Below are 24,369 nucleotides of genomic sequence, written 5' to 3' on the forward strand. Positions count from 1 at the left end.
TGTGTGAATATGCAGAGAAAGCAACAAATAAAAGTTACAAACTAGAAAAACTTAGAAGCTACAACCGTAGGTTCCATGGTAAAGCTCAGTATTTGAAAAGTGCATTACATCACTGCTATTTTTAGTGCAGCAGCAGTGAAAAACAGATTCCAGATCCCACTTCAAAAAATATTGCATAGATATACAGTAAAAGCTTTTACTTAAGAAATCTTATTAACTCAGATGAACCTACTATGGACGTCAGAAGAAGCACTTCTATTAATTTTATTTACCTCCATGTTAATCTGTAATTTACATTATAATGGCTGCAACTTACATATACAACACTCCAGAAGATTCAAAAGGCTTTTGTGAGCACTGCTAAGACAAAACAAAAAACAAAGCAGCAGAAAATATTTTTCCAGTCTGACTCTGGGCATGTGCATTGTCAATGCTGCTTCTGAAAGCCAAATCGTAGGAGATAGGATAGAAGAATAGATAGAAGAATTGCATTATTTGTTGGCTCAGTGGCAAAACCTGTTTCTGTTCCAGACTTATAATAAGATACATGGAGTAAGAAAGTGAGAATTACAACTACAGGAGGAAATAGAAGAGAATATGATTTCTGTACTGGCACATAGCTGGGATACAGAGCTCAGCACTTCATGGCATGCACCATGAGTACATTCATGATCGAATGATGGCACCTGCATCAGCCAAGAAATTCCAGTAGTTACTACTGGGGGGCACCTCACCCACTTCAACCATAAGAAACCACAAATGCTCCACTTACTCTTTGGGGTGTCTATGACATCCAGTGCCTCAGTTCTGCTAAAACAGGTGTTTCACTGCAGCCTGATGGTAGGCTGGACATGGACTTAAAAACAAAGGATTTCCTCATCTTATGGGAAAGCCCAATAGAACTAAACAGGAATTTTATGACATATGCTTTGAGAATTACCATAGTTATTCTACTATTGAAAACATTGGGGGTTTGAAATCTATAAATAATATTTCTTGTTCCATTACATTCAAACCTTTTTTATATTACATTGAAGTTAGTAGAAACCCTGCTAAATTCTACAGGACTTTTCTATATGGAGAACAACAGTTGTTATTGATAGTAGTACCACTGATCTATGATAAACTTTTAGGAACATTATAGACATTTGACCATGCCTACATATATAAGGCATGAAAACTCTCTTTCAGTGCTTTTTCTGCCTAAATTTGAAAATGTTAGCTAGCTAGTAATTTCTTCTCTGTAAATTTTTACCTCAGTAAATGATAGAGACATGATATTTCTGAGTAAAGAAACAAAAGAAAAAGCTCTAGGAATGATTTGCTATCCAATTACTCAAATGATTGCAATTAACAGCTTTCACATTTTCATGAGTTTAAGAAAGAATTTGACCTTCTTAACAAAGAATCAGAAACAGTACTCTTTCTCTTAATCTCTCTCTAAGGCTGAGCTAATTTAATTTCTGGATGGCACTGATTGCTTTGCTATTGCATGAGTGCAGAATTTGACCTTATAACTTATAAAAATTGGTTTTCAGTGTAACCACATTGGAGATGTTTTTATACAGTATTAATTGATGCTTATTGAAGGCTGAAGGGCTGATCATTTAAAGTTGTGGTATCAGACATGTCTTGCTTGTGGGTCTTTGTGACATGACAGCAAGTACAAAGACTATTAAAATCTCTTTGTGAAAACACACAAAAATCAATCCTCTTCCACAAGGAGGTGCCCTCCAGCACAATCAATACGAACTGGTACAACAATATCTTATGAGGCTTGTCAGCTGCTTTAAACCTTTTTGCTCAGTAAAGCTCACAAAGTGCTACTGCCTTTCATCTCCACTGGATTCTGCCAAATGAAGATATATTTTTAAATGAGTTCTAGGGGCAAATGTTGCCATCAGTTACCCCCCTGCAGATGCCTTAAAGTTCAGCTGGGTTGTAGAGGACTGAATCCAACTTGGATTTCATCCAGTAGAGAGTTAAAGATGAGTTTGTTTATTGCTTTGAGACTTTTCTTTCCTCTACTATAGTTATATTACAGGTTCTTGATAGAAACTTTTGTTCTACTTTTTGATTCTTGTATGCTAGAGAGCCCAGAACACCAAAGGAACCTGAATAACTACAATAAAGAGGTTCTTTTACCTTTTTTCTGTCATTAAACGATGTTATTACCTATAATTACAAACCAACCATTAGAAACTAACTTCTTCAAGAGCTGTATGCTTTGATCAAGTGCATATCTATCAACTACTTTAATTTTGTTTTGTTTTCTTGGGATTTTGTGCCTGTCACCACACTTTTAACATATGACTTTGGAAATTTTCTGCAGTGACTCTCTAGTAATCAGATATTTTCCCCAGATAACTATGACCCCCTGATACATGGAACAATTTTGTTCCTACTGTCTATTATCCACTTCAACTAATTTTATCTCCTGCTATGTATCCTTTGAGAATAAGCACCACAAAGACCAGAGTGATAAAGAACTTCGGGTTAACATAATGTTGCTAAGAGTTAAACAAGGAAGGATACTCCACTAGTTCAGGTCAATATACCTGCACACATTTAATACAAAAAGACTCTTGATAGGCTCATTTAGTGAATAATTAAATAGTATCCTCTGTGCTTCTGCTGTATTTCTTTATGCAACAAGATATCAAACACAATGACTAAAACCAAATCCCATAAAATTTGTCCAAACAAGCCCAGTCAAATCAAAATCCCTTTTATGGAAATTAAACTTCTGTGAGAAGAAAATTCAACCAAATAGGCAGCTGCACAACACTGTAAATTAATACATTAACCTTTCAGCCATAGGAGAACAGAGTCTAAGTTCTGGCATTAGGTGCAAAAGCAAACAAATTTGGAGGTCTCATGTGAGCCATGCTCATGGTTCTGACAGTTCATGTTCAAAGAAAGGTCATTGTGATTTGGATGCATTACACAATAGATCTTCAACTCGTGTTTTATTAACTACTAAATTAATTTATTAAGAGTGAAAACCAAACTTCCTTTATGAATATCCTTTACGAATAAAATCAATGCAAATGTGACAGATCCTGGTTTGCGAGGCAGGGAATGGTAGTACAAATGTTACTTATTCAGTACTGCTCCATCATTCCTTTCACTCTACAAGATAGCCTAGAGGTAAGTAGAATCGTATGAGGACAGAACAATTTCCTAGCAAACACAGGGTATGTCTGATTCACGAGCACTCTGCTTGATATTTTCTGAGCGACTACAAATCCTTCAAAATCATTGATTTGATTCTATCCTTTTCAATAGGGTGGAACTGCCATTTTAGGTCCTGTTTTGCACAAGATGCCCCTCCTGACAGCACTCCTGCGGAAATCAGGGATCAGCCCGTATGTCCAATGCCAAGACATTTTCAGGAATTTCAAACTGGAGTAGGACCAAAACATGAGAGTGGAGTACTTGGCACCCAAAACTCCTTGCATCACAGAGTGGCATAAAACTGCTGCTCAGCCAAAACACACTGCTGACCTTTCCACAGGACCTGTATTTCCCCCTTCCCACTAACTCCTGACAGCTATCTTGACCTCCACTCTAGGAAAAAACTGCGGTCTGGGAATCCACTTCTGCAGGGCTGCTATATTCCACAGCAGACAACCGAGGTGGGGCTGGTATTCAGTGCAGGAGCTTTGCCTGAATGTGCTGCTCCTTATGAGGGTCATATAGCCCCCCATCAGAAGAATCCCTTAGAGACTGTGAATAAGTAGGAAAATGCATCCAGTGCACAGCCTCTGGATGAGCTGTGTGCAGCTGGATCGGCTTTAGATCAAATGAATCCTTGTTTGACCATTCCTCACCCATATCTCAGTAGGTACCTATAAAGCAGGAAATACACTTTCTTATCTCATAATATTGTGAGGGGGAAAATGGTACACCATGGAGTTAGGAAAATCCTAACTGCTTAGGAATATGGTTAAACTTCATGAGGTTGGCATCAGCCCACCTCACAAGCGTGTCAAGGTCCCTCTGGATGGCATTCCTTCCCTCCAGCGTATCAACGGAACCACACAGCTTGGTGTCACCCTCTCAGAACCGATTCTTAGCCCTTTTCTAATTTCCACACCCATTTTGAAACTGGATAGAGGAGAAATTGAAAGTTTTCTATTTTTTACTTTGGATATTTTATATGTTGGTACAGTTCTTCCTCTAGTCTGTTCCTAGAGATCTGACTGTTGTCAGTATATTTTAAGTCCTCATTGATCCATTTCTGTATCTTCCTGTCTCACCAAAAATTGGCCTCTGTGTCCCCTTTCCAGGACTATGAGACTGGTTGCTTTCATACAGTTTTATTAGTAGATCTAATGCACTGGGAAGAATTTACTCCAGCTTTTTTGTCTAGTTCTGACAGACTGGAACAAATGTCTTATGGAGATCACACTGAGTTGTATCTTACAGCTTCAGGACGGCAGGATCATTAATGACATCTCTTAATAAAAGCAGTTGTATATTAATAATGTATACATTAATTACATGGCTATTATATAAAGTGCCTATAGAGTCTACGTACATGAATAGTATCCATGTAGTAAATCAGAAATCTATATGTCAACTGTAATTATCCATGCATTTTTAACTTTCATTTTCTTTCTCCATTGGACAACCTTACATTCCAGCACCCTGGAAAACTTAATCCTTCCCTTTCTCTTTCCTTTCCCTTCCTTTTCTTTGCTGATAAAGTTTCCCTCCTTTTCCCACAAAATCTGAAGTCTCTTTCCAAAACCACAACATATTGAATATCAAAATAGAATAATTTGGTTAAAGCCCAAATCATCCTTGTAGACAGATTTTCTACATCTAGAAAACCATTCAGAATGTGGTAACTAACATTTGGATGAAGCCTTGGGTGATATGGTTTAGTGTGAGGTGTCCATGCCCATGGCAGGGGGGTTGGAACTAGATGATCTTAAGGTCCTTTCCCACCCTAACTATTCTATGATTCTATGATCTTAGTAAGTTTTTACACCTTGAGATTTTCAGATAGGGACAATAAGATCCTAAGTGCTCAAAGCCTATATTCTTTAGGCATTTTCAGAGTCTCCTGTAGCCTTAGCATGATAAATTTATAACATCAGTTGGCTATTTCTCAGCCTTTCCAAAGAAAATAGATGAGGGAAGTACAACATAATAAAATCTCAGAAGCCCCACTTGTTGCAAGTGGAAGGTTTCTTCCTCCCTGTTGCCTTTATTTCCATTTCTACAGCCACATCAAAACAGCAAAAGGTTTGGACAAATCTACTGCCAGTGAGCCCTACACTTCCTCAGAGAACTTGGGCCCAAAGGAACCCATTACAAGATGTATCCAAGGCAGTTTTTGTCATTTCAGCAGAATACAGCAAGAAAACAGCTTAAGACAGATTCTACCACTTTAACTCAGCTTCTAGTAGAAGCTTAGACAAGACAAGAAGCATCATCTTCTTTCTTTTAAATGTCTCAAATTGTTGATAACTTTTCTTGCAAGAAACACTTTTGAGTATGAGTACATAAACATTAACAAACACATCTGTGCCACTTCTTTAAGACACTTTACCTTGATCTCACTGTCAAATCCTTTGTCAGGACTTGTGACTTTCCACCACAGTCATTAAATTCATAACTTCGTTGGCAGACAAATGATGAAACCATTATTCAAAAATTCCTAAACATTCAAAGAACAGGTTTCTTTTCTCTCTTTTTTTTTTTTTCTCCTTAGCATAAGAGGCTCAGAAAAAAATAAAAGGTTCTTGGGAATGCTGCTATAAAAGACTTTTCTATTTTGGGGGGAGGAGCTGTAAAATGTACTTCTGCCTTCACAAATAAACAGCATAGAAATAACAAGCTGCTTGGGCATGGCAATACATCTCTTTCACATCCGTGTCAATAAAAACATTATACCATGCTGCTTCGTGATGTATTCTATAATTATGGCATAGCAACAACTGCATTCACTAAAGAGTGGGTTACAGGTTCAGCTTTAAATCTGAATTTCATCTTTCAATAAAGACACTAAAGAAAAAGATTAGAAAGCTTTATAGGTATTGAATTTTTAAGGGGAACTTTTGCTTTTCTTTAGGCAAAAAAGGAAGCTACCCATTACACCATAAACATCAAAAACCTGAGATATTAGACTGGCTTGTTTTTCTTGGTGTCCTTTTTGCTAGGTATATAAGCCCCTCCAGATTTGGAGGGGGTTTATCAATAATGTTGATGTCTATGTACCAATCCTAATTGCTCTGTCTTATCATTATAGAGGTGTGTTTTTTAATATGATGACATTTTCTTTAACACATCTCATTGAACATTCTAGATAGATCTTCGCAAATTTGAAACCACTCCATGTAGCACAAAAATTCTTTCTATCTGGCGTTATGTCTCCAGATAGAAAGGACATCTTGGGTATACAGTCCAACAGATACTGAACTCATCTGATGTCCCAGAATTAATAGCAAGCTATCGCAAGCTAATTTTTACTTCTCATGAGTTACAATTTACAGCTTGCAGTTGCCAATTTGCAGAAAGACTGAGAGCTACAATCTTCTTATGCTTAATGGTCTCAGGATTCTTTCTCTGTTCTTCCCAACTGGATACAGCCATACGTGACACACTGTCCTCCTAATGCATGGAACTGCTGTCTTTTAGGACTTGTATGAGAATTCATCTCACTCTTACAGTGATATTTTAGACTGATACCATTTTAAGACAGTGAGTCAGCAGGTTATGCTTCTCTGGCTAGATCTTCTTGAAGTTTTCAAAAATACTGACTTCCCATTACACTTATGCACAGGGTCGTCCCAAAACACAGATCAGCCAAATAAACTTGCTTTTGTCTTCCAAAAATATTACTAAATGAAGACATGACATACACATGATTTCCGGAGCTTTTTTCTATCATTTCACATGACTTGGCTCTCTTGCTGTCTGTGTTTGTCATAACCATGCTATCAAAACCCAAAGCATCTTGCTATGACAAATCTCTGTGTGCACCTGCTTTCAGAAAGTCAGATGCACTGGTCTGTTGATACAACTGATATAAATGCATGAAGTCACCTAAGGTTTTAAGGAAGAGCCCAAGTCTGATGAAATTAGGATATGTACTGCTTAATGTTATCTGTTGAGGATGGAACTTAGAGCATTATTGAATACATTATTGATAGAGTTAGAGGCAATATGAGAAGGGAAAGACATTCATTAGTGTGGGGTTTTATTCTCTCTATTCTGAGGGGTTATAACTCCTGAGTCCTGCTTCAACCCTACGTGTAACTAAGCTTAGCTTACTATATGCAAAAAACGCCACACAGAACATGTGACGAGACGTTAGGCGTTAAGTGGCAGGGGTATAAAATGAGTATTACTAATGGGTCAAATTTTGCTCTTGGTGGGTTTTTTTGTTTCTTCTTTTCTGACAGACATGTAGTCCCGAGCTAAACACAAATACAGCAATGATACTCTTCTCCCTTTATAAATAACTCCGACCCCAATGTCAGCAGCTTAACAATCACACACAAGATGACAATAGCTCTTTGTAAAGGGTATGTTTGTTACCAAGGAAAACAAATTCTACAGGCAAAGGATTCCAGGTTCAAATGTACAGATTTAGTGTAAAATCTCACAAACTTCTTAAGCCAGTTGTGTTACATTCTTTTTAGTTCAATCACAGGAACCAAACAAAATGCAGGATACAGAACACTACATTGTGCCACCAGAACTTTGTGCCTTTATTTCAAATCATACTGACTTCCAGGAGATACCCAAATCACCTGTAGCCAAAGGTCCATCCATCCATCCTAGGATAGACCAGCATCAGTACTTAGAGCATATGGGAAGAGGGTGACTCTGACATGTTCTCCGAAGGTCTGACATTCTCTGCATTAGGGACTTCCTGATTTGGAGAGTTCAATTTCATCGTCCTAGTCAAGAATGATTGTTGGACATTTATTTCATGGATTTTTCTGAGCAATTTTTCTTAATTTGTTTAAGACTTGTGCCGCCCAAAATAGCTTACATCAATACATTTCACAAATGAATCATTATGCTATGTGATGAACTACTTCCTTAAGGTTTTCTAAATGCCTCAACTGCCTTTTTTTTCCTATTGCCCTCCAATAAATTCCTCTTATGAGACTCAGTAGATTTGTATTCCTTATTTTAATTCTTAGAACAATTCATGATGTTACAGACCTTGGTTTTATTCCTTCTCCACTATATGTCCCAAGCTGAATCCTTTCAAGTTTCTGTTAATACTGCCATTTGTAAGCCTTGCTTGTTATTATGACATCTCTCATTATCTTTCTAGGTCTCACATAACTTTAGATATGGGGATCAAGTTGTCAAAGGGGCAAGAGAATGTTACATGGCATGTAGAGCTGGTCTCCTGGCATTTAGCTGGTATAAAGTATTAAGTTAAACGAAGATTCAAAGACTGGTTTTGCCACAGCCAAGCTAACATCACTTACACAAGGCTAGATTATGGTCATAGAAACTACTCAGTTTAATAGATTGCAAAGTTTCAGGAACTGACCTTTCCTTATGTGGCATTGCTTCTTCAGCCATTAAGGTTAGAATCACAAAGAAACTTTCTGTACAGTGAAGCAGAGCATTAGAATGTTTAAAAGATAACTTGTTACTGGGCAGAATATTCCCCTACGTATTAGGGAAAATTAAACATGCAAAAAAAAGAAAAAAAATCATGACAGCTTGAATGCTGAGTAGGCACATGCATGCACTGCATAAAGCTATTGGTCCTTTTTTGGGTGTAGGCATCTATTCTGGGCTCCAAGGAAACATTTGACTGCCTCAACTCTTATGAACTCCCTCCTGCAGTGTCACACTGAAACTCTAAAATGGTAATACAGAGATGTTCTTCACTTTATTTCTCTGTAGACGCAGATCTAGGTTTTCACCCATTTTGTCTCTCCCACAGTTCATTCCCACAGGAAGCACAGAAGCCCTGGTTCAGCAGACCAATGCTTTTGAAAGATTCTGTGGAGGCCCTTAGATATCCTGAATTCTTGCAGCTTGTAGTATGGAGCAGAGCAGTGGCTGAAATTACTTTGCAAGACTAGCCTTTGGGGCTAAATCTGCAATGTAGCTGAAATTTGCTAGTCACTAGAATGTCTTGAAGCTTAGTGCAACGCTTAAGACTTGGAAATGTCCACAAGATCTTCGTGAACAGCTGGGAAGGCAGCCTGACCCCACAAATCCCAGCCACCTTTGCACAGACGAGTGCTGAACCACTTGCAGCAGGGACTCCAGTCTGTAGCAGGGCTACAGTCTACCAGCATTGGTCACAAATGATCAGTGTGAGGATTAAAGGGGCATATAGAGCTTCAGCAGAGAACTTTATATAAGAATTGAATGAGTTGTCTGCATCAGTAGAATTCAGAAGACATATTTTTGTTTAATTTTATCCTTTATTATTAGTCTCATGCTATGGGCCAGGTCTTGATCACTTGTATAGCTTTCTTAATAATGTAACAAGTAAAAAGAGTGTCCTGTGCATATACCACACTAGACAGGCATACACATTACTAAATACAGGCCACAGACTCTATTAGCATAAAGCTACTTAGCTGACTTCAAGGAAACGAAGCTGATTTACACCAACTCACAAGCTGATCCATTATCCTGTACGGTATTCTTTCTTTTTGTTCATATGCATGTGTTTTGTTGTTTGGTTTTGGTTTTTTTAATATAGTGGGACAATAAAGTCACTGCATTTATAGCCCAGAACACTCTCTGCATATTCCACTATCTTATTTGCTCTGTTAACAGTCACCAAACACTGTGCAGATGGTTTTACTAAATTATCAAAATCACTCCGAAGTCAGCTCTGATATCCCTGTCCTTGGGGATGTACTACCAGGGCCAAACATAGCCCTTGTGTGGCTCTGTTAGCCTAACACATTTGGCCCACTGACCACAAAGAGCATTGCCTCCAATTACCTCCTCTCTCCTGTTCTTATCTCCGTTTACTGACTCTGTGCTTATCTTAGTCCCTTCATTATCTAAAACACTGCAATCTTCCAAGTCTCCTAATGCAGTTCATGCTACGACTCCTGTTGTCATCTAATATTATTGTCCCTTTCTGCATTTTACTTTTTCTCTTCCTTTTCCTGGAGCACTCCCAGAAGCACTGGGATCTCACAAAAATTACTGTTATTTACCGAGTTTATTACTTTCCATCATTTCTTATGATTCTCCTGCAGCATGTCTTTCAAACAATTATCTGATTTATTATATCAGTCATATAACCTCCTCCTTCCTGTACTAATCAGTTCTGGATTAGCTAGCTGGTAGGACCAGATTGCCCTGACAGACTTTTTCCCATCTCTGTGCCTCACCCAGGCATGCTGGGATAACGCTCTCTGGCTTTCTATGTGCACACAGAGCTCCTCGCCAGGTCTTCCAGGGCAGGTTCATCCCAGCCGGCCAGGCAGCAGCCTTAACTGCGTATTTCAGCAAACGTCTCAAGATCTGCAGAGCTGGCACCTCTGCAAAAACACCTCCTTCTGCCTCTATTTAGGTCGTGTAGCCATATGCCACTCCCCATGCAAAGCTTTTGCTGAAAGCCACCATAGAGAGCCCTTTGCAGTACATCTATAACACTCAGCTCTCTATACCTAAGCTTCTATAAAGTGTCACTGTACTAACAAACAAGAACACTGCTCACTAAAATATTGTGGGTGAGTGAAGAACTGGTTTAAGCTATCTCCAGATAGATCAGCTGGGTCCTATTACAGAGGGGAGGGGGAAAGAAAACAGTGAAATCTCTTCTACTCTTTTTAGGGTAACAGCAAGGAACTGCCATAGCCTGCACTGTGGATTATGCAGTAAAAATGCTACTTTGGAGCTCAGGTATCTAACCTGTTACCTGGAGTACATAGAGGTACTTCTTTTAAATCAAAACAGATAACTGTTACTCAGAAACTAACAAAGTTCAAAACAAAAAATTACAAAGGTGTAATTACCTTTCTACCATGCAAATAAAAAGTGTGGACATGGGTCCACCGACATGAGCTTTTTGCAAGACCAAAGACACAGACCTATGGCTTCCCAGACCCATGGCTTCCCAGACCCAGATGCTTGGCTGTGATCCTGCCTCAGGGGTACCTTCATGTAGCCTCTATTGACAGCAGGAAGCTCATTTAAAAAAAGACAGAACTTAAGGGTATGTTGTGTATATTTGAGGTCAGTCCAATGAAAGTATGTATTAAGGAGAATACTGCAGCAGTATTGAAGTCCAGATATGTTTTCAGGGTAAATAACACTACAGTTTTGGAGAACATGATGTATGGATACCTTCTAGGAGTTTATTTATCCCTTCTTTTGGTGACGTTTGCTGTGTCATTTTCACTCAAAAATAGTTCTTTGGGAAAATGTCAGTGAGACTCTTCATAGGCATTTTCACATCATTACATAAGAAGATGGCACAGATATTTCCTTCCCACAGAAATTATATTGGTATTTCAGGGGGGAAACCAATATTTCAACCTCTTGAAGTAAAAGATGAAGTCAACTTCACCTGCCTACGCAGTTATGAAAGCTGGGCAGTAAGGTACAGCACTTTGCTAATGCATTTGTGATTCTTAAAGATATGACAGGCATCCTTTGAGAAATCTCGTAGTTCTAAAATCATACAATCACAAAATGTTTTGTGTTGAAGGGACCTTAAAGCTCATCTAATTCTACCCCCCTGCCATGTGCATGGACTCCTTCCATTAGACCAGGTTGCCCAAAGCCCTGTCCAACCTGGCCTTGAACACTGCCAGGGATGGGGCAGCCACAGCTCCTCTGGGCAATGTGTGCCATAGGCTCACAGTTCACCACCCTTGTAGTGAGATTTTTTTTGTAATGTCTAATCTAAATCTACCCTCTTTCAGTTTAAAGCCATTCCCTCTTGTCCTGTCCCATACCCTTGTAAAAAGCCCCTCTCCAGCCTTCTTGCAGGCTCCTTTTAATCACCGAAAAGCTGCTCTAGGGTCTCCTGGAGTCTTCTCCAGACTGAACAACCCCAGTTCTCTCAGCCTGTCTTCATAGGAGAGGTGCTCCAGCCCTCTGATCATCTTCATGGCCCTGCTCTGGGAATCCTGCTGCTCTACCAGAGATTACCACTCCTGTAGTGGAAGCAGCAGAAGACTGTAGCTCCCTGTTCTCTAAGACAACAAGGAGGGCAGGGCTCAGTAACATTACAGATGCTCTAGTTCTCAGCTTAGAATCTTAGCAAAACAGGGGACTTTAAAGTGGAGTTTCTGAGGCACAGGAACCTGCTACTTCCTTTCCAAGCAGAGTAGCTTCCGATTAAAAAAATACAAAAAAAACACACACACAACCAAAACCCCCAAAAGCCAGTAAGAGAATGGAAGAATTGATCTCCTAGGCCCTTAAAACTAGATCCAAGTGGGGTACTCCAGAATGATGATTCTTAGAATGTAAGATACCATATTAATTTAGACTCCCAAAACATCTTTGACAGAGATTATTTGTAGAAGTCCTCAGTGTTATTAATGTCAACACTGAGTAGGGCTGCTCATGGGTGCTGTTACCTGTAGTACATGAACTGAAGATAACACCCTTCAAAGGGAAAGTACAGCCATTAACAATTCAAAGATTTCCTCACCTTTTGCACACATTGGTCTCTCTCCTGCTATTTAAAACATCCCTTCCCCCCAAAACAAACAAACAAACAAACAAACAAAAAAAAACCCCAAAACCAACAAACAAAACCCAACAAAAAATAACCCAATAAAAAATGTGAACAAGGCAGAAATATATACTAGATGATGCTGTCTCTGTGAAAATGGATTTATAGCCAAAACCAGGGAGGGCAATAAAATGCTAAGCGCTAATCCCTGGGGAATAGTCCCAGGTATCAGAGAATCCCAAAGACAAAAAGATTCTGAGCAAAGGGCTCTCTGCAGGGAATTACTGAAGAAAACAATCTTTAATGTTGCAGCATCCCAGTTTTCCCTAGTTACCACAGCAGGCAGATTTGGTCTGACAAGCATATGAAATTCACACTTTCAGCGAATACAATGCTAAGATGTAGTTGGCATGTGGGAAGGTTAGACTGGTGTGACCTTGGAGAGAAAAGGCTTACGGCTCTCTTGTCATGAAACTCATATCCCTAAAGCAAAATTTGTGCGTTGCCCAAAACCTTTAATCTTAACTCTCTCAAATGGATTCTGAGGGGATCTGCCAAGTCCTTATCTAATTTCACTTCCATTCAGCTACTGGTGCAACTGGACTGTCAGCAGAAGAAACGTGAGCACCCGTAGCCGTACCACAGTGCATAGGTCTTTTATGATGCCTCCTGGATTTGCTTCACAGTGGTACTAACCTGGGTTGCTTACTGCTCTGACCAGCAGAAAGACACATATGCAAACACACACAAGCCAACTCCATTACAGCTCCTCCTAAAAACAGAGGTGAAGGCTGCATTTTCCCTTCACTTGTAGCACAGCTTGAAAACAAATCCAAAAACAAAAAAAAATCCAATGAACCAAAAGAAAATCCAGCATCCACACCCCAGCCCCAAACACCCCACATTCAAATTCAGTAGGATATTAAAATGCCCTGTGAAAATGTGTAAGTGGTCTGAGTCCAAATCAATCTTTCTCTAAATTTACATAGACCATCCTCCTCCCTTTTGTCAGTCAAATACAATCCTTTGGCAATCTAATTCCTGGTTATAATTTATATATACATGCACATGAATTGTACATACTCCTCACTTCTCTTTTTTTTGGGGCAGGTACCATTTTGCAGGAAGCCATTCTAGACACTGGGAACAAACCATCATCTCCTCTTGCAAAAGTAAAACTTTACTGCAGGGGCCTCTCCAGTCCAAATGGTCAGGAATCCAATACACAACAATCTTGCAGAAATCAGCTGCCAGATTTATTATTCTACCTGAAAACCCCAAACAAACAAAACAAAAAACCCCAAACAAACAAAAAAGTGGAATAAAAACAGACTTTAAATAAACCTCTTAGGTACATTTTAAAAAGGGTTAATCAGTTCATTGAAAGACTTTTGTATCTTCTGCTGAGAGATCATGTAATGTTGGTCTGATTGCTTGCTTTGTTCAGTGAGTCACTACCATATACAGATATATATATATTTCTTCTTAAATATTACACATTTGATGCATTTTTTTTCATTTTTTTCTTTTTTTTCTTTTTTTTTTTCCTTTTTTATCCAACCCCTTTCCCAAATACCCACATCCTGCCACAGGCAAGAGGCGCTCCATACTGACATTAAAGAACCAAAACCAATCCAAGGACTTTTCATCAAAGCGTGTTTCATTTGAACCTTATTTCAATGGAAACCACATCATTTTAAACAATCTTACTCAACCTTTTCCCTTCCCTTTTTTCTAATTCTGCAATTTCAGATTTCTGATTCTGGGTTAATCACTGAAAATTTAAGTGCCACTGAGACTTACGGATGACGGAATTAGGTGACATATTAAGGCATATATACACTCCCATAAAATATGTTGTCTTATGGATCTGAGTAAATTAAATACCTGCCCAAATGTTTTTTATGCACCTGTGGTTTCTAGTGACCATTACTTCTTCAATTTTAATTAACTGCATATTAAAATATTCATAGCTTAACTGGTGTCTTAACTGACAGAGGATGGAAAATTAACCCACCACCTAGGACTGTCTTTGAAATCTATCCATCATAATGTAAATTATTCTCATTGTTTTATGGCTATGCATTCATTTTCCTCCAGCTTCTTGGGAATATTAGAAAATGAACACCTATTTAAATTTCACCAAGCAAAAAAAGAAATCAAGATCTTACCCCCTCTCCCTCCCTTCAAACTAGGAAATATTATATTTCAGAAAAGGTGCTCATAAATAGTTAAAACTTTCAGGTTTTTGTCAGGGCTTTTTTTTTTCCTTTTCATTCTACATATATAATAGTACGTGTGGCTTGTGAACAAGATTACCAGCTCAAAAAAAGTAAAACAATTTGAAAAAAAAAAAAAGAAAAAAAACCCAACTTCAAAATTTAAATTGTCTTCTGAGCATATCTGATCACATTTACGTTTAGTGTCCAAAAGAAGTTGATCAGTAACATCAGTGCCAGCACTACAACGTCATACAGTGACTTCATGGTATTGTTTGACAGTTCATCTAAGCCTCCGTTCCACTGAAAATTACAAAAGGTTCTGCAGAGCTTTCCTTAGCAAGCTGAAGCTTACTAGTCATTTGTGGATGCGCATAAAAGCTGCTTATAGCACAGCTATGGCGTAAGCTATTTTCTAAGCAATAAATGGTTCAAGTCATCTATTTTGTCCTGAAATGCTACCTGTAGTTACAGCATTGCTTATAAATGGTCATAGTAAATTCAGCATCAAAGAGAATATTACAGAAAAAGACAGCAGCAGAAGCATTAGCATTATCTAGTATTTATATATGTTATCAACATAACACAGCAGTAAAAGGTTTAAATGCATATTAATGGGTACCATGTCTAAAAATTACTAAAGTACCTATTTAGTGTATTGGATATTTTTCTCAAGGAGTGCTTGCTGTGTCTAAACAGCATAATTAGATATGTGACTTAGTACAGTTAATTCCTATTGATTAAATAACTTATTTATGTACCAAAGGAAATGGAAGGATAGAAAATGTTTCTCCCTCCCAATCATGATCCTGTATTTAATGCTGACATGATCATCAGAAAGCCTACCACATGTAATTATTACCCTCAAATAGATCTTGAAAGGTCTAAGACATAGCATAGTCCATATGCATAGCAACATGGCACCATATATGGCATGCAGCTTCAAGTCTGAAGTCAGAGATTTTGCTGCTTGATCACTGTACTTACGGTCACTTGGTCATTAAATAAGAATTGTTTGGGGTCATACAACTTTTCCAGGAGTCCATTAAAAAAAAAAAAGAAAAAATAACAACAAAAAAGGGGGGGGGAAACTCTTGAGATAGATGTTGTTTTCAGAGGCAAGGTGCAAGGTCTGCCACTGCAAGCTTCTAAATTAAATGCTGTGGTATATGCTTTGCTTCTCTTTTATAACTGCAGAAAGACAATTAAGAATGGCAAGAAACAAATGCCCTAGGCATGCTGTGCTGATATCATCATCAAGTGGTTATTTTGCACAATGAGAATTAACTGTACTACAGATACCCAGAGAGAAAATGTACAATATCTTATGCTGATATGAAACAAAACAGACATGATATAGCTTTTTTGTACTTAAAACTTGTATGTTCCCTTCCCAAACTTAAGTAAAAAGCAAACCCACCCTTTTCCTCCTGTTACATAGTATAACATTTAGGTTCCAACCCTCCCCTTTCAAATAAAGTGCGCTGTCCATGGCAGACCATAGGAGTAATGCAACAGGAAAAGCCCCTTTTAGTGTACTATTTAAAAAACAAACTGAAGTCGATTTAGCTTTCCTCTGGGTCTTGTGAAAGAGGAGAAGCCTAAGGGAGGGGGGAAACATCCCCTTCACTGTCATTGCTGTTAATAGACATAGCCTTCGTTATAGGGGTGGGTGTTGCAGCAGCCACCGTCCTGCATGTAGACCATGCTCTCATCAAAGTGGGAGAGAGGCACAGTGTCCTCCTCATTGATGTGGCGCTCCATGTCAGTCTTCAGTAAGGGGCGCTGGTTGTCTGGAAAAGCCATGGAGAAAAGCGCTTCCGGATCGCAAACAAACTTGTAGACGTATCTTTCTCCAGCCACCTGAGTCAAAAGAAGGGACAAAAAACTTCAGCGTAAGACCTTGTGGTTTTACAACTCCAAGTTCAACAGTGTTGTGAAGAACCCACCTTCATTATGCAATTAATAAGGCAAGGGCAGAACTGGTAAGGCAATGACCTAGTAAGACAACAGGGATCTGCAGAAGCAGACTGTGCAGAGTGCTCTTGATTTTGCCACACGTGATATCCTGTTGCAAGATGGACTAGATATTCTACTTCCAAACACTTGTTTGCAGTCATTTCCTATACTTAACCACAAATGGAACTGTTCTTACTGGAAAATGTAAACAAATTGTCACTATAGTGGCAAAATAAAATGACTAAGTCCAACACGCTGTGTGCAAAGTGGAAAAAGGAATCACATTGCATGATAGAGATCTGAATTTCACTTTACATAGATTGATTCATACTTACGTATAAAAGCACTTAAGTTATAGTGCATGCTGATTGTACAGGGACAGTGTAAGCAAATACGTAGGCTAATATGTACTTAGCAATTGCTCATGCAAAGCTGGGACATTTGGATTTGCTTACAGAGGCACAATTTGCCCAAGGATCCTACAGTTTCCCCTTATTCAGAAATAGCACCAAATGTCTGTGCTGCATCTTCCTGAAAGCTAAACCATGATAAAAACAATACAGGTCTTATCAAAAAACCAAACCAAAACAAAAAACCCAAACAAAAACTAAACTTGCATGCTCATGGTTTATCAAGATTATTTTAAAAAAAAGGTTATATTGTCTGCTTCTTACAATTCTAGCTAGGACAACATTGGAAGTGAGTGAATGAACATGGCAGAAATGCTTGCTGCAAACTTAAATCTATTCTTATTGGTGCAAAACAGTCTGAAGACCCTCCTCAAATTTTCAGCAATTTAGGCTGCAAATAATGTAGAGTTTTAGTAGCGGCTTTATCTGCAGTAGAATTTTTTTAACAAAGGCATGTCAGCAAGCTTGACAAACTGATGGCTGTATTCAGAAACTGGTCATTTGCATTATCTGTTGTCACTTCTAAATTTAAAAGGGGAAATATGCGCATATAAACCTTGCAGTAAAGAAACCCACTGTGAATCTACAACCATCATTACTTTCTAACATACACTAATTGGCCAGACAGGGTGACCCCAGGGCAAACCTCAAGCATTGCTATGTTAGAAAAATAAGCATCCAAACTACCTTTTAAAATGTGTGGTTAATACATTCATGTAGATAGTAAAGTAGTTTAAGAAGTAGTAAGCTAGGTGTCAGAAGAATTTGTAAACTTTCCATATGGAATGAATGCGTGGGTTGGGAAGCATTGTCAGCCTTATGGTATTCCCATCCCCACATTTTTCAACTTGTTTCACTCTGCTACTTATTCTTGCCTCTATGCTACCTTTGAACTGTGCCCACACAACTGTCTATGCAGCTGAGCCGTAATGTGCTATGAGGAAGCCCTCTGCCTCAACACTGCCCAGCAAAATCAAGCATTTCTGCTTCTCCTGACCAGACCCAGTCTCCAGTTGACTTTACAGAGACTCAATGCAGTTATGTGACACATAAAAATGGACGGGGGGGCTGTGCAACTGAAGTACCATAAATCAATACCAGGCCAGACTGTTGTTTAAGTTGACTCCTGGATAGTGAAAAAGGAGAGCACTACGACTCCATAATCAAAGCAAAAAAAATTGTAACAGGCAATTCTAAATGAAGACTTCACAAAACCTACAGGAAAAATTACCCAATAACTTGAGCAGAGACCATTGTTTCCATTCAGGGCAAATGGCAAGTTCATACATGTTACTCATCATGGGTCACAAAACTAATATGAAAAGATAAGGATCAAGCACAAGGTGTTCATTATGATCTTTGATCACACCTGCCAGTTTTGTAGATGCAGCAGAGAGGTCTCTCCTATTGATTTCTCAATCTACATAGTACTACACAGCAAGATTTAAAAACATACATGTAAATCAGCAAGCCACAGTAGAAGGATGGGTTGAATACTGTCAGCAAGACCAGACTGTTATATATAAATTATTGTTAAATATTTCTCATAGTTCAGCCTATTATAAAATATTAAATTCCACTTAAAAATTGTATTATTACAACAAAATTGGTAAAATATTAAAGTATTTGGTATGTTAATAGGTATCATTTTTCTCCCCTATCTTGCATTTACCAAAGTACCCAAGTGCTGGGCAGCTAATTTAGATCTGCAAAAGATTATTCATACCATACTCTACTCTTTCACTTTCCCAGGTGTCAGGAAGCTCTTTTGGATATTTCTGAATATCACCTCTTTCCCTATAATCATTTCGTACATTGTGTGAACTAAAACCACAGACATTTTTTATATAGAAAAAAAAATCTTGATGCATATCCTGGACCTGGTAAGTAAAAAAAACTCAGTGTTTGCCTAAACAGATGGAAAACCTGCATAAGCAAAGCAGTTACAAGTACTCCTAATAAGCTGAGCTGTGGATTAACATGCAACACTGGTGAAATTTAATACAAATTAGCTACCCACCTTTTGCATGATTCCCTTTTCATAATAATAGCGAAGTGATCGGCTAAGTTTATCATAGTTCATAGCTGGCCTATTTTTCTGAATCCCCCAGCGACGTGCAACCTGCCACAAAAATGGATTAGCATCGATTCATTAAATGAATTTAACAAGCAGATCTTATAATCAGATACTTTATTTGGGGATAGAAGAAGGGGAACCCTGCAGGTGCAAGGAATAAACACAAGAGAAAAAGTTGCCATGACCTGAATTTCCCATGTACTACTATGCTTTTTAACTGGACACAGAGTCATCCCTTAAACTTGAAGCAGACTTATTTGCAAATATGGTAGAGGATTGGGGGTGTGGATGTTGTGCTTGTGTTTTAATAGAGAAAACCAATGAGAAAATAAAGCCATATAAAGAGATTATAGACAAAATATTTACCAAGTTCCACCAGAAAACTTTCATAAAAGATGCAATTTGTTCTTTAGGTTGATACTGTGGACAATTTTACTATTTCTGCAATTTCCTTGCTGTCAGAAGACCAAGTTACACGAAACACACATGCATACACACATGAACTAATACAGACTGTACTTGGAATGACAGCAATAGTGAGACTAATAGGAGATGCAAGTCTAACGCCAACTCACAGTTTTAAATATTACTTTGGCAAAGAAAGTGATTTACCACAGGAGGTGGGGTAATCACTCGGAAGAACTATATGGTAGTAAGAAAAATGGGACAGAAACTTCATAGTTGCAGTTGTATAATTTCCCTTAAAAAATTAGAATAATAAGGGAGCTGCAAGCAATTCCTGAAGCCACTCCATAGAGAACAATATGACTTATGATTTCTACTTGCCTTTACACTTCCTGTTTTCTCACCAAAGGTAGTTTCAGACAAAGAGATCTTTGGTTTAAAGAGCTTAACTGCTTATTCCCCACCTGAAACTAGAATCGGCTGTTGGTGACATTTCAGTTATCGGCTGTACAAATTACTATCACGTCACCAGAGGGAAAAAGAAGTCAGAGCTGATGAACTCTTTAAAGCACATTTCATAAAAATGTTTGATGTGCATATGCATACAGCTCTGGAAAAAGGAGAGAATAGCCAAGCAGCTTCTCTACATAGTGCTCTACAAAACCTTCCCACAGGTGTCTGGAGCCCTTTGATGCAAACCACAGACAACATGCAGCACTGAGAATTGAAGGGGAATAAATAACAACAGCAAAATCCATGACTTTGATCTCCGTCTGGATAATAATGTTTAAAATTTCTTTTGAAAGCATTACTTCCTTTCAGTGGTGCAGCTTTTCAGGCTTATGTACATTATTAAGGCCCTGCTAACTCCAGCTATGCTATAGCTGTATTGAAACATACCTCAAATCCTGTCAATTTATTACAGCTGTAGGTTTGGCCTAGATACATAACCTTGATTTGCCTATTCATCTTTATAACATATGCCTACATCACTCTTTGTTTATCCTACCAAGGTTTCTTTCTGTATTAATCAGAGTCCTAAAAGTCCATAACAAAACAGGCTTGCATGACAAATCAATACACAGTGAAGACAACTAACAACAAAATAATGGTTTAGAATATGCAATATTGTGTGGTATTTTGACATCCCTAAATAAGCAAGCAGGTCCAGAAACAGTCTCGGTAAGCAAATCTTCCTATCCCTGAATGGCACAGAGTAAGACTTCATAAATGTGGAAGGCCTTCAGGTTTCTAGCCTTCCATCCCACCTTCCTGCTGAAGGTTGCTGTCCCTGTGACAAAGCAGCATAAATGGACCTACACCTAATTTCTAGCTTCACAGTCTGCAGTTACCTACTTTCTGAATGAGCTATGGTGCTCAAGGAGATGATATACATTCATTTTTGTTGTCAGCCTTTCTACAAAGACACAAACCTCCAGAAAGGGATGGGATGGAAAGGTCATGTCATTAACATCCTAACCTGCCACAGCTGAACCAACAAGCTCTTTGACTTCCCTTCAATTTACACCTGGCAACCAACAGAAGTGAGCAACTTCCTGCTGGCTATTCTTATTTTAATTGACAGTTGCTGTCAGATCCATGACATTCATACGAAAACAACTTAGGTCCCTTTGTACTCTCTGAGAACATACAGAAGTGAGGCAAGTTTCAAGTAGCCTGCCTCCTCCAGATCTTGGATGCAGTGCTGCTCAGAAACACAAAGCAACTGCTACAAAGTCAAACAAGCAGATAATCTGGTTAATTTAAATCAGAATACCCAGCTCTTCAGGGAATTACACAATAAGGAAACCGTAGGGGTTTGTTTTGGTACTTTCCATTCCTGAGCTAATAAAATCTATAAAGTTTTTGCACCATCTGCTGGAAACCATTTTTCAATGAAATTCTTCAGTCTTGAAAAACTTTGAACATACGTTAACAGACAAAAAAAAATGGTAAAAAATACTGAGAAGCAGGTAAAATTAGATGCTTCATTCATCGAGCGCACACAAAAGCCTTTCCAAAGATTTCATTTTGTTCTGGGCCTGGTCACACAACTAAAAAGACCATGGAGGATGCTAAGTCTGCAGTCTTGCCAGCAACATTTTGGTAGGAAATCAACTAAGACTGTTCTGTGGTTAAATCCTCAGATGCACAATGCCAGGATCTGCCGCAGTGACTATCACTAGCAAGGCGGATGCGCAAACAAATGAGAGCCAGCACACAGGTACTTCCAGAAACCTCCCCTCTCTCTGCTAGAAGGAAATGGCCATCAGTCCTGTCGCCATTCCCAGCCCCTTAGGGCTGTTGGCACATGATGTAACTTAAATGCAAGAAAGCTTTCAGACTGCTTATGCCAGCAAATGGATGGCAAACAGCAGAAACAGCTGGTAGAACACACAAGTAGCCTTACATTCCTACTCAGCCCCTAACATTCCTACTCAGTTCTAGCTCAGAGAGGATCCTGAAAGACAATTTGCTGCAGTCTCCTCTATTACCCAAACCTGCCCAAGGTACAAAGAACTAAACCGGAATGATACTACTTTTTGACAACCCGGATCAGATTATCCAAATCAGTATTACAATAAAATTCACACACACACACTTTTCCAACAGTTTCCATGGCTGTTTAGATCACAGGATAATGTAATGTTACCTAGTCCAAAAAAGCTTACGTAATAAAATGCACAATTTATTTCTGTTCATCACACAAGTGAAGTAACTCATGCTTCAGCAAATGTTCATGAATACAAGTAATTTTAGTGAGTCCTTCATGGTTCAGGAGAGCTGTGCACGGGCATAACTGTTTGCAAGCCTAGGAACTAAGCATGCACTAAACAACCTAAGGATACAGATAAGCAGAAAGACTGAAGAAGACTAAAAAGAGGACAGTTTATATAATTTTGACAAGATTTTACTGCCTGACAATCTTAATCTCCTAAAAGTTCCACATTCCCACAATTTCACACTGAAAAATATTTGGAGTTGAAAGACTATTCAGGGACAAGTTGTCAAAGGATTTTGCAATATGGCTATTGATGATGCGGTTCTGATAAATCCAGGCCCCACAATTTATGCTGAGTATTTTGTAACTCCAGCACTTGCAGTATTTTCATTATTTTGTGGGACCATGAAACAAGTTTATGCTTAACCACAACTCTGTCCTAACTGAAATACTTCCCTTGTCAGTCCTTTCCATCATCACCCTTTCAGAGTGCTACCGAAGCAAAATATCGAAGAAAAACAAGGCCTAAGTCTGAAGGAGCACTATTACTTTTGCAGGATCAGGTAGTGGATGTCAGGGCATGCTGCCTAGCTAACCTACCTCCTCCGGCTCAATCAGCTTGAATTCCATGCCTCGGCCAGTCCATGCTATGAAGTGAGAGTTTGATGGGTCATCAAGAAGAGCTACCAAGAACTGCCACAGCTGAAGCGAGCCTCGCCGTTGATATGTAGGTCCCTCACGGTACATGCCTGGCTCCTGTTTGACATCACCTATACAGAATAGCAACAACGTTCCATGAGCAATGTGCAAAATGCATCAGCACTCTGCTCATCAGATAAACCAGCAAAACAATCACTGGGGTTAATAAAACAGAGGGAAAGGATTCTTATTACCCAGACAGCCACAAATGCAACATTCCCCTACCTGCTGTTAAACACTTAAAATAACATATTAATACCAAAAAGTACCTAAATTCAGTCATGATTTTATGGAAGTCTCCCTAAGCCTACCCCTATTTATTTCAGATACATGCAAGTCTTGCCTGCAAACCATTTTGCAACATCCTCTATCTGCAAGAGCACGAACTATTTTTGTAATCAACTCTGATGTCTTAAGAACTGAATTTGTGTACTACACTTTGCGCAAGCCCCAGTTTTGGAAATGTAATGTATGCCTCATAAAGCTGCAAAACCCTATTGAGAGAAACTTCTTTTGCATGCAAACGCTTCTAAGGAAAATCTGACGAACTATTTGACTTGGACTTAAACAGAATGTGCTTTATGTGTAGGTATGCAAATCCTGCAGATATGCAAGTTCCTCTGTGGCATACTGGACTTGCATATAAGCACACGTTACTTTTACTCATATCTACATATTAGATTACTATTAGTCCTGAAAAGCAGCAAGTTAATTTTTCTAAAATTTCAAGCTCAGAGGAAGCTTTTAAAAAACAATCATATTCTGCTAGCTGTTCCACAAACTGCCAATGAAAAACCATCCTTCTACATCCATATCATGTCTCTGCTGTTTCTGAATCATATTCATACTAAACAACTCATGCAAACAAAAAACAGCTGAAAGGTCTGATGCTGAAGCAGAGTGTACTTTTTTTCTACACTCTTTGACAGCAATTCATGATATGCTGGTAAACCTCCTCATTTCAGCTATCAGAAGAGCAACACTCCCCCAGTAAGCAGCGTGACCTGTTTAATACGGAATGCCAAGACTTCACATTTGACCACAACATTAGAACGCTCTGATGGCCATTAAGGAACAGCTTCGTGTAGTGAAAGAAAGAATAATAATATTAAAAATTGAGCACTTCCTTTTGTAATCAGGAAAGATAGCTGTGGAAAACTAATAAATCAACACTAAGCTTTGTGGTTTATGTGAGGCTCAAGTTCCAGTCCTGAAAGGCCTTCTTC

At 38.7% G+C, this 24,369-nt stretch overlaps 1 protein-coding gene across 3 annotated transcripts in view; it reads right to left on the reverse strand.

Moving 5' to 3' along the window:
- Window positions 1-13,886: 13,886 nt before the first annotated feature.
- ETV1 (ETS variant transcription factor 1) overlaps window positions 13,887-24,369 on the reverse strand; it is a 65,351-nt gene continuing 54,868 nt past the window's right edge. For all 3 annotated transcript variants that reach the window (XM_034067125.1, XM_034067121.1, XM_034067118.1), the window contains 3 exons: window positions 23,045-23,214; window positions 19,261-19,362; window positions 13,887-16,734 (listed from right to left, as the gene is read on the reverse strand). In XM_034067125.1, coding sequence (XP_033923016.1) covers window positions 16,513-16,734; window positions 19,261-19,362; window positions 23,045-23,214 — 494 coding nt within the window. In that variant the 3' untranslated portion in view covers window positions 13,887-16,512. The remainder of the gene's footprint in view (window positions 16,735-19,260; window positions 19,363-23,044; window positions 23,215-24,369) is intronic.

Source organism: Melopsittacus undulatus, chromosome 1 (genome assembly GCF_012275295.1).
Source record: "Melopsittacus undulatus isolate bMelUnd1 chromosome 1, bMelUnd1.mat.Z, whole genome shotgun sequence".
NCBI lineage: Eukaryota > Metazoa > Chordata > Aves > Psittaciformes > Psittaculidae > Melopsittacus > Melopsittacus undulatus.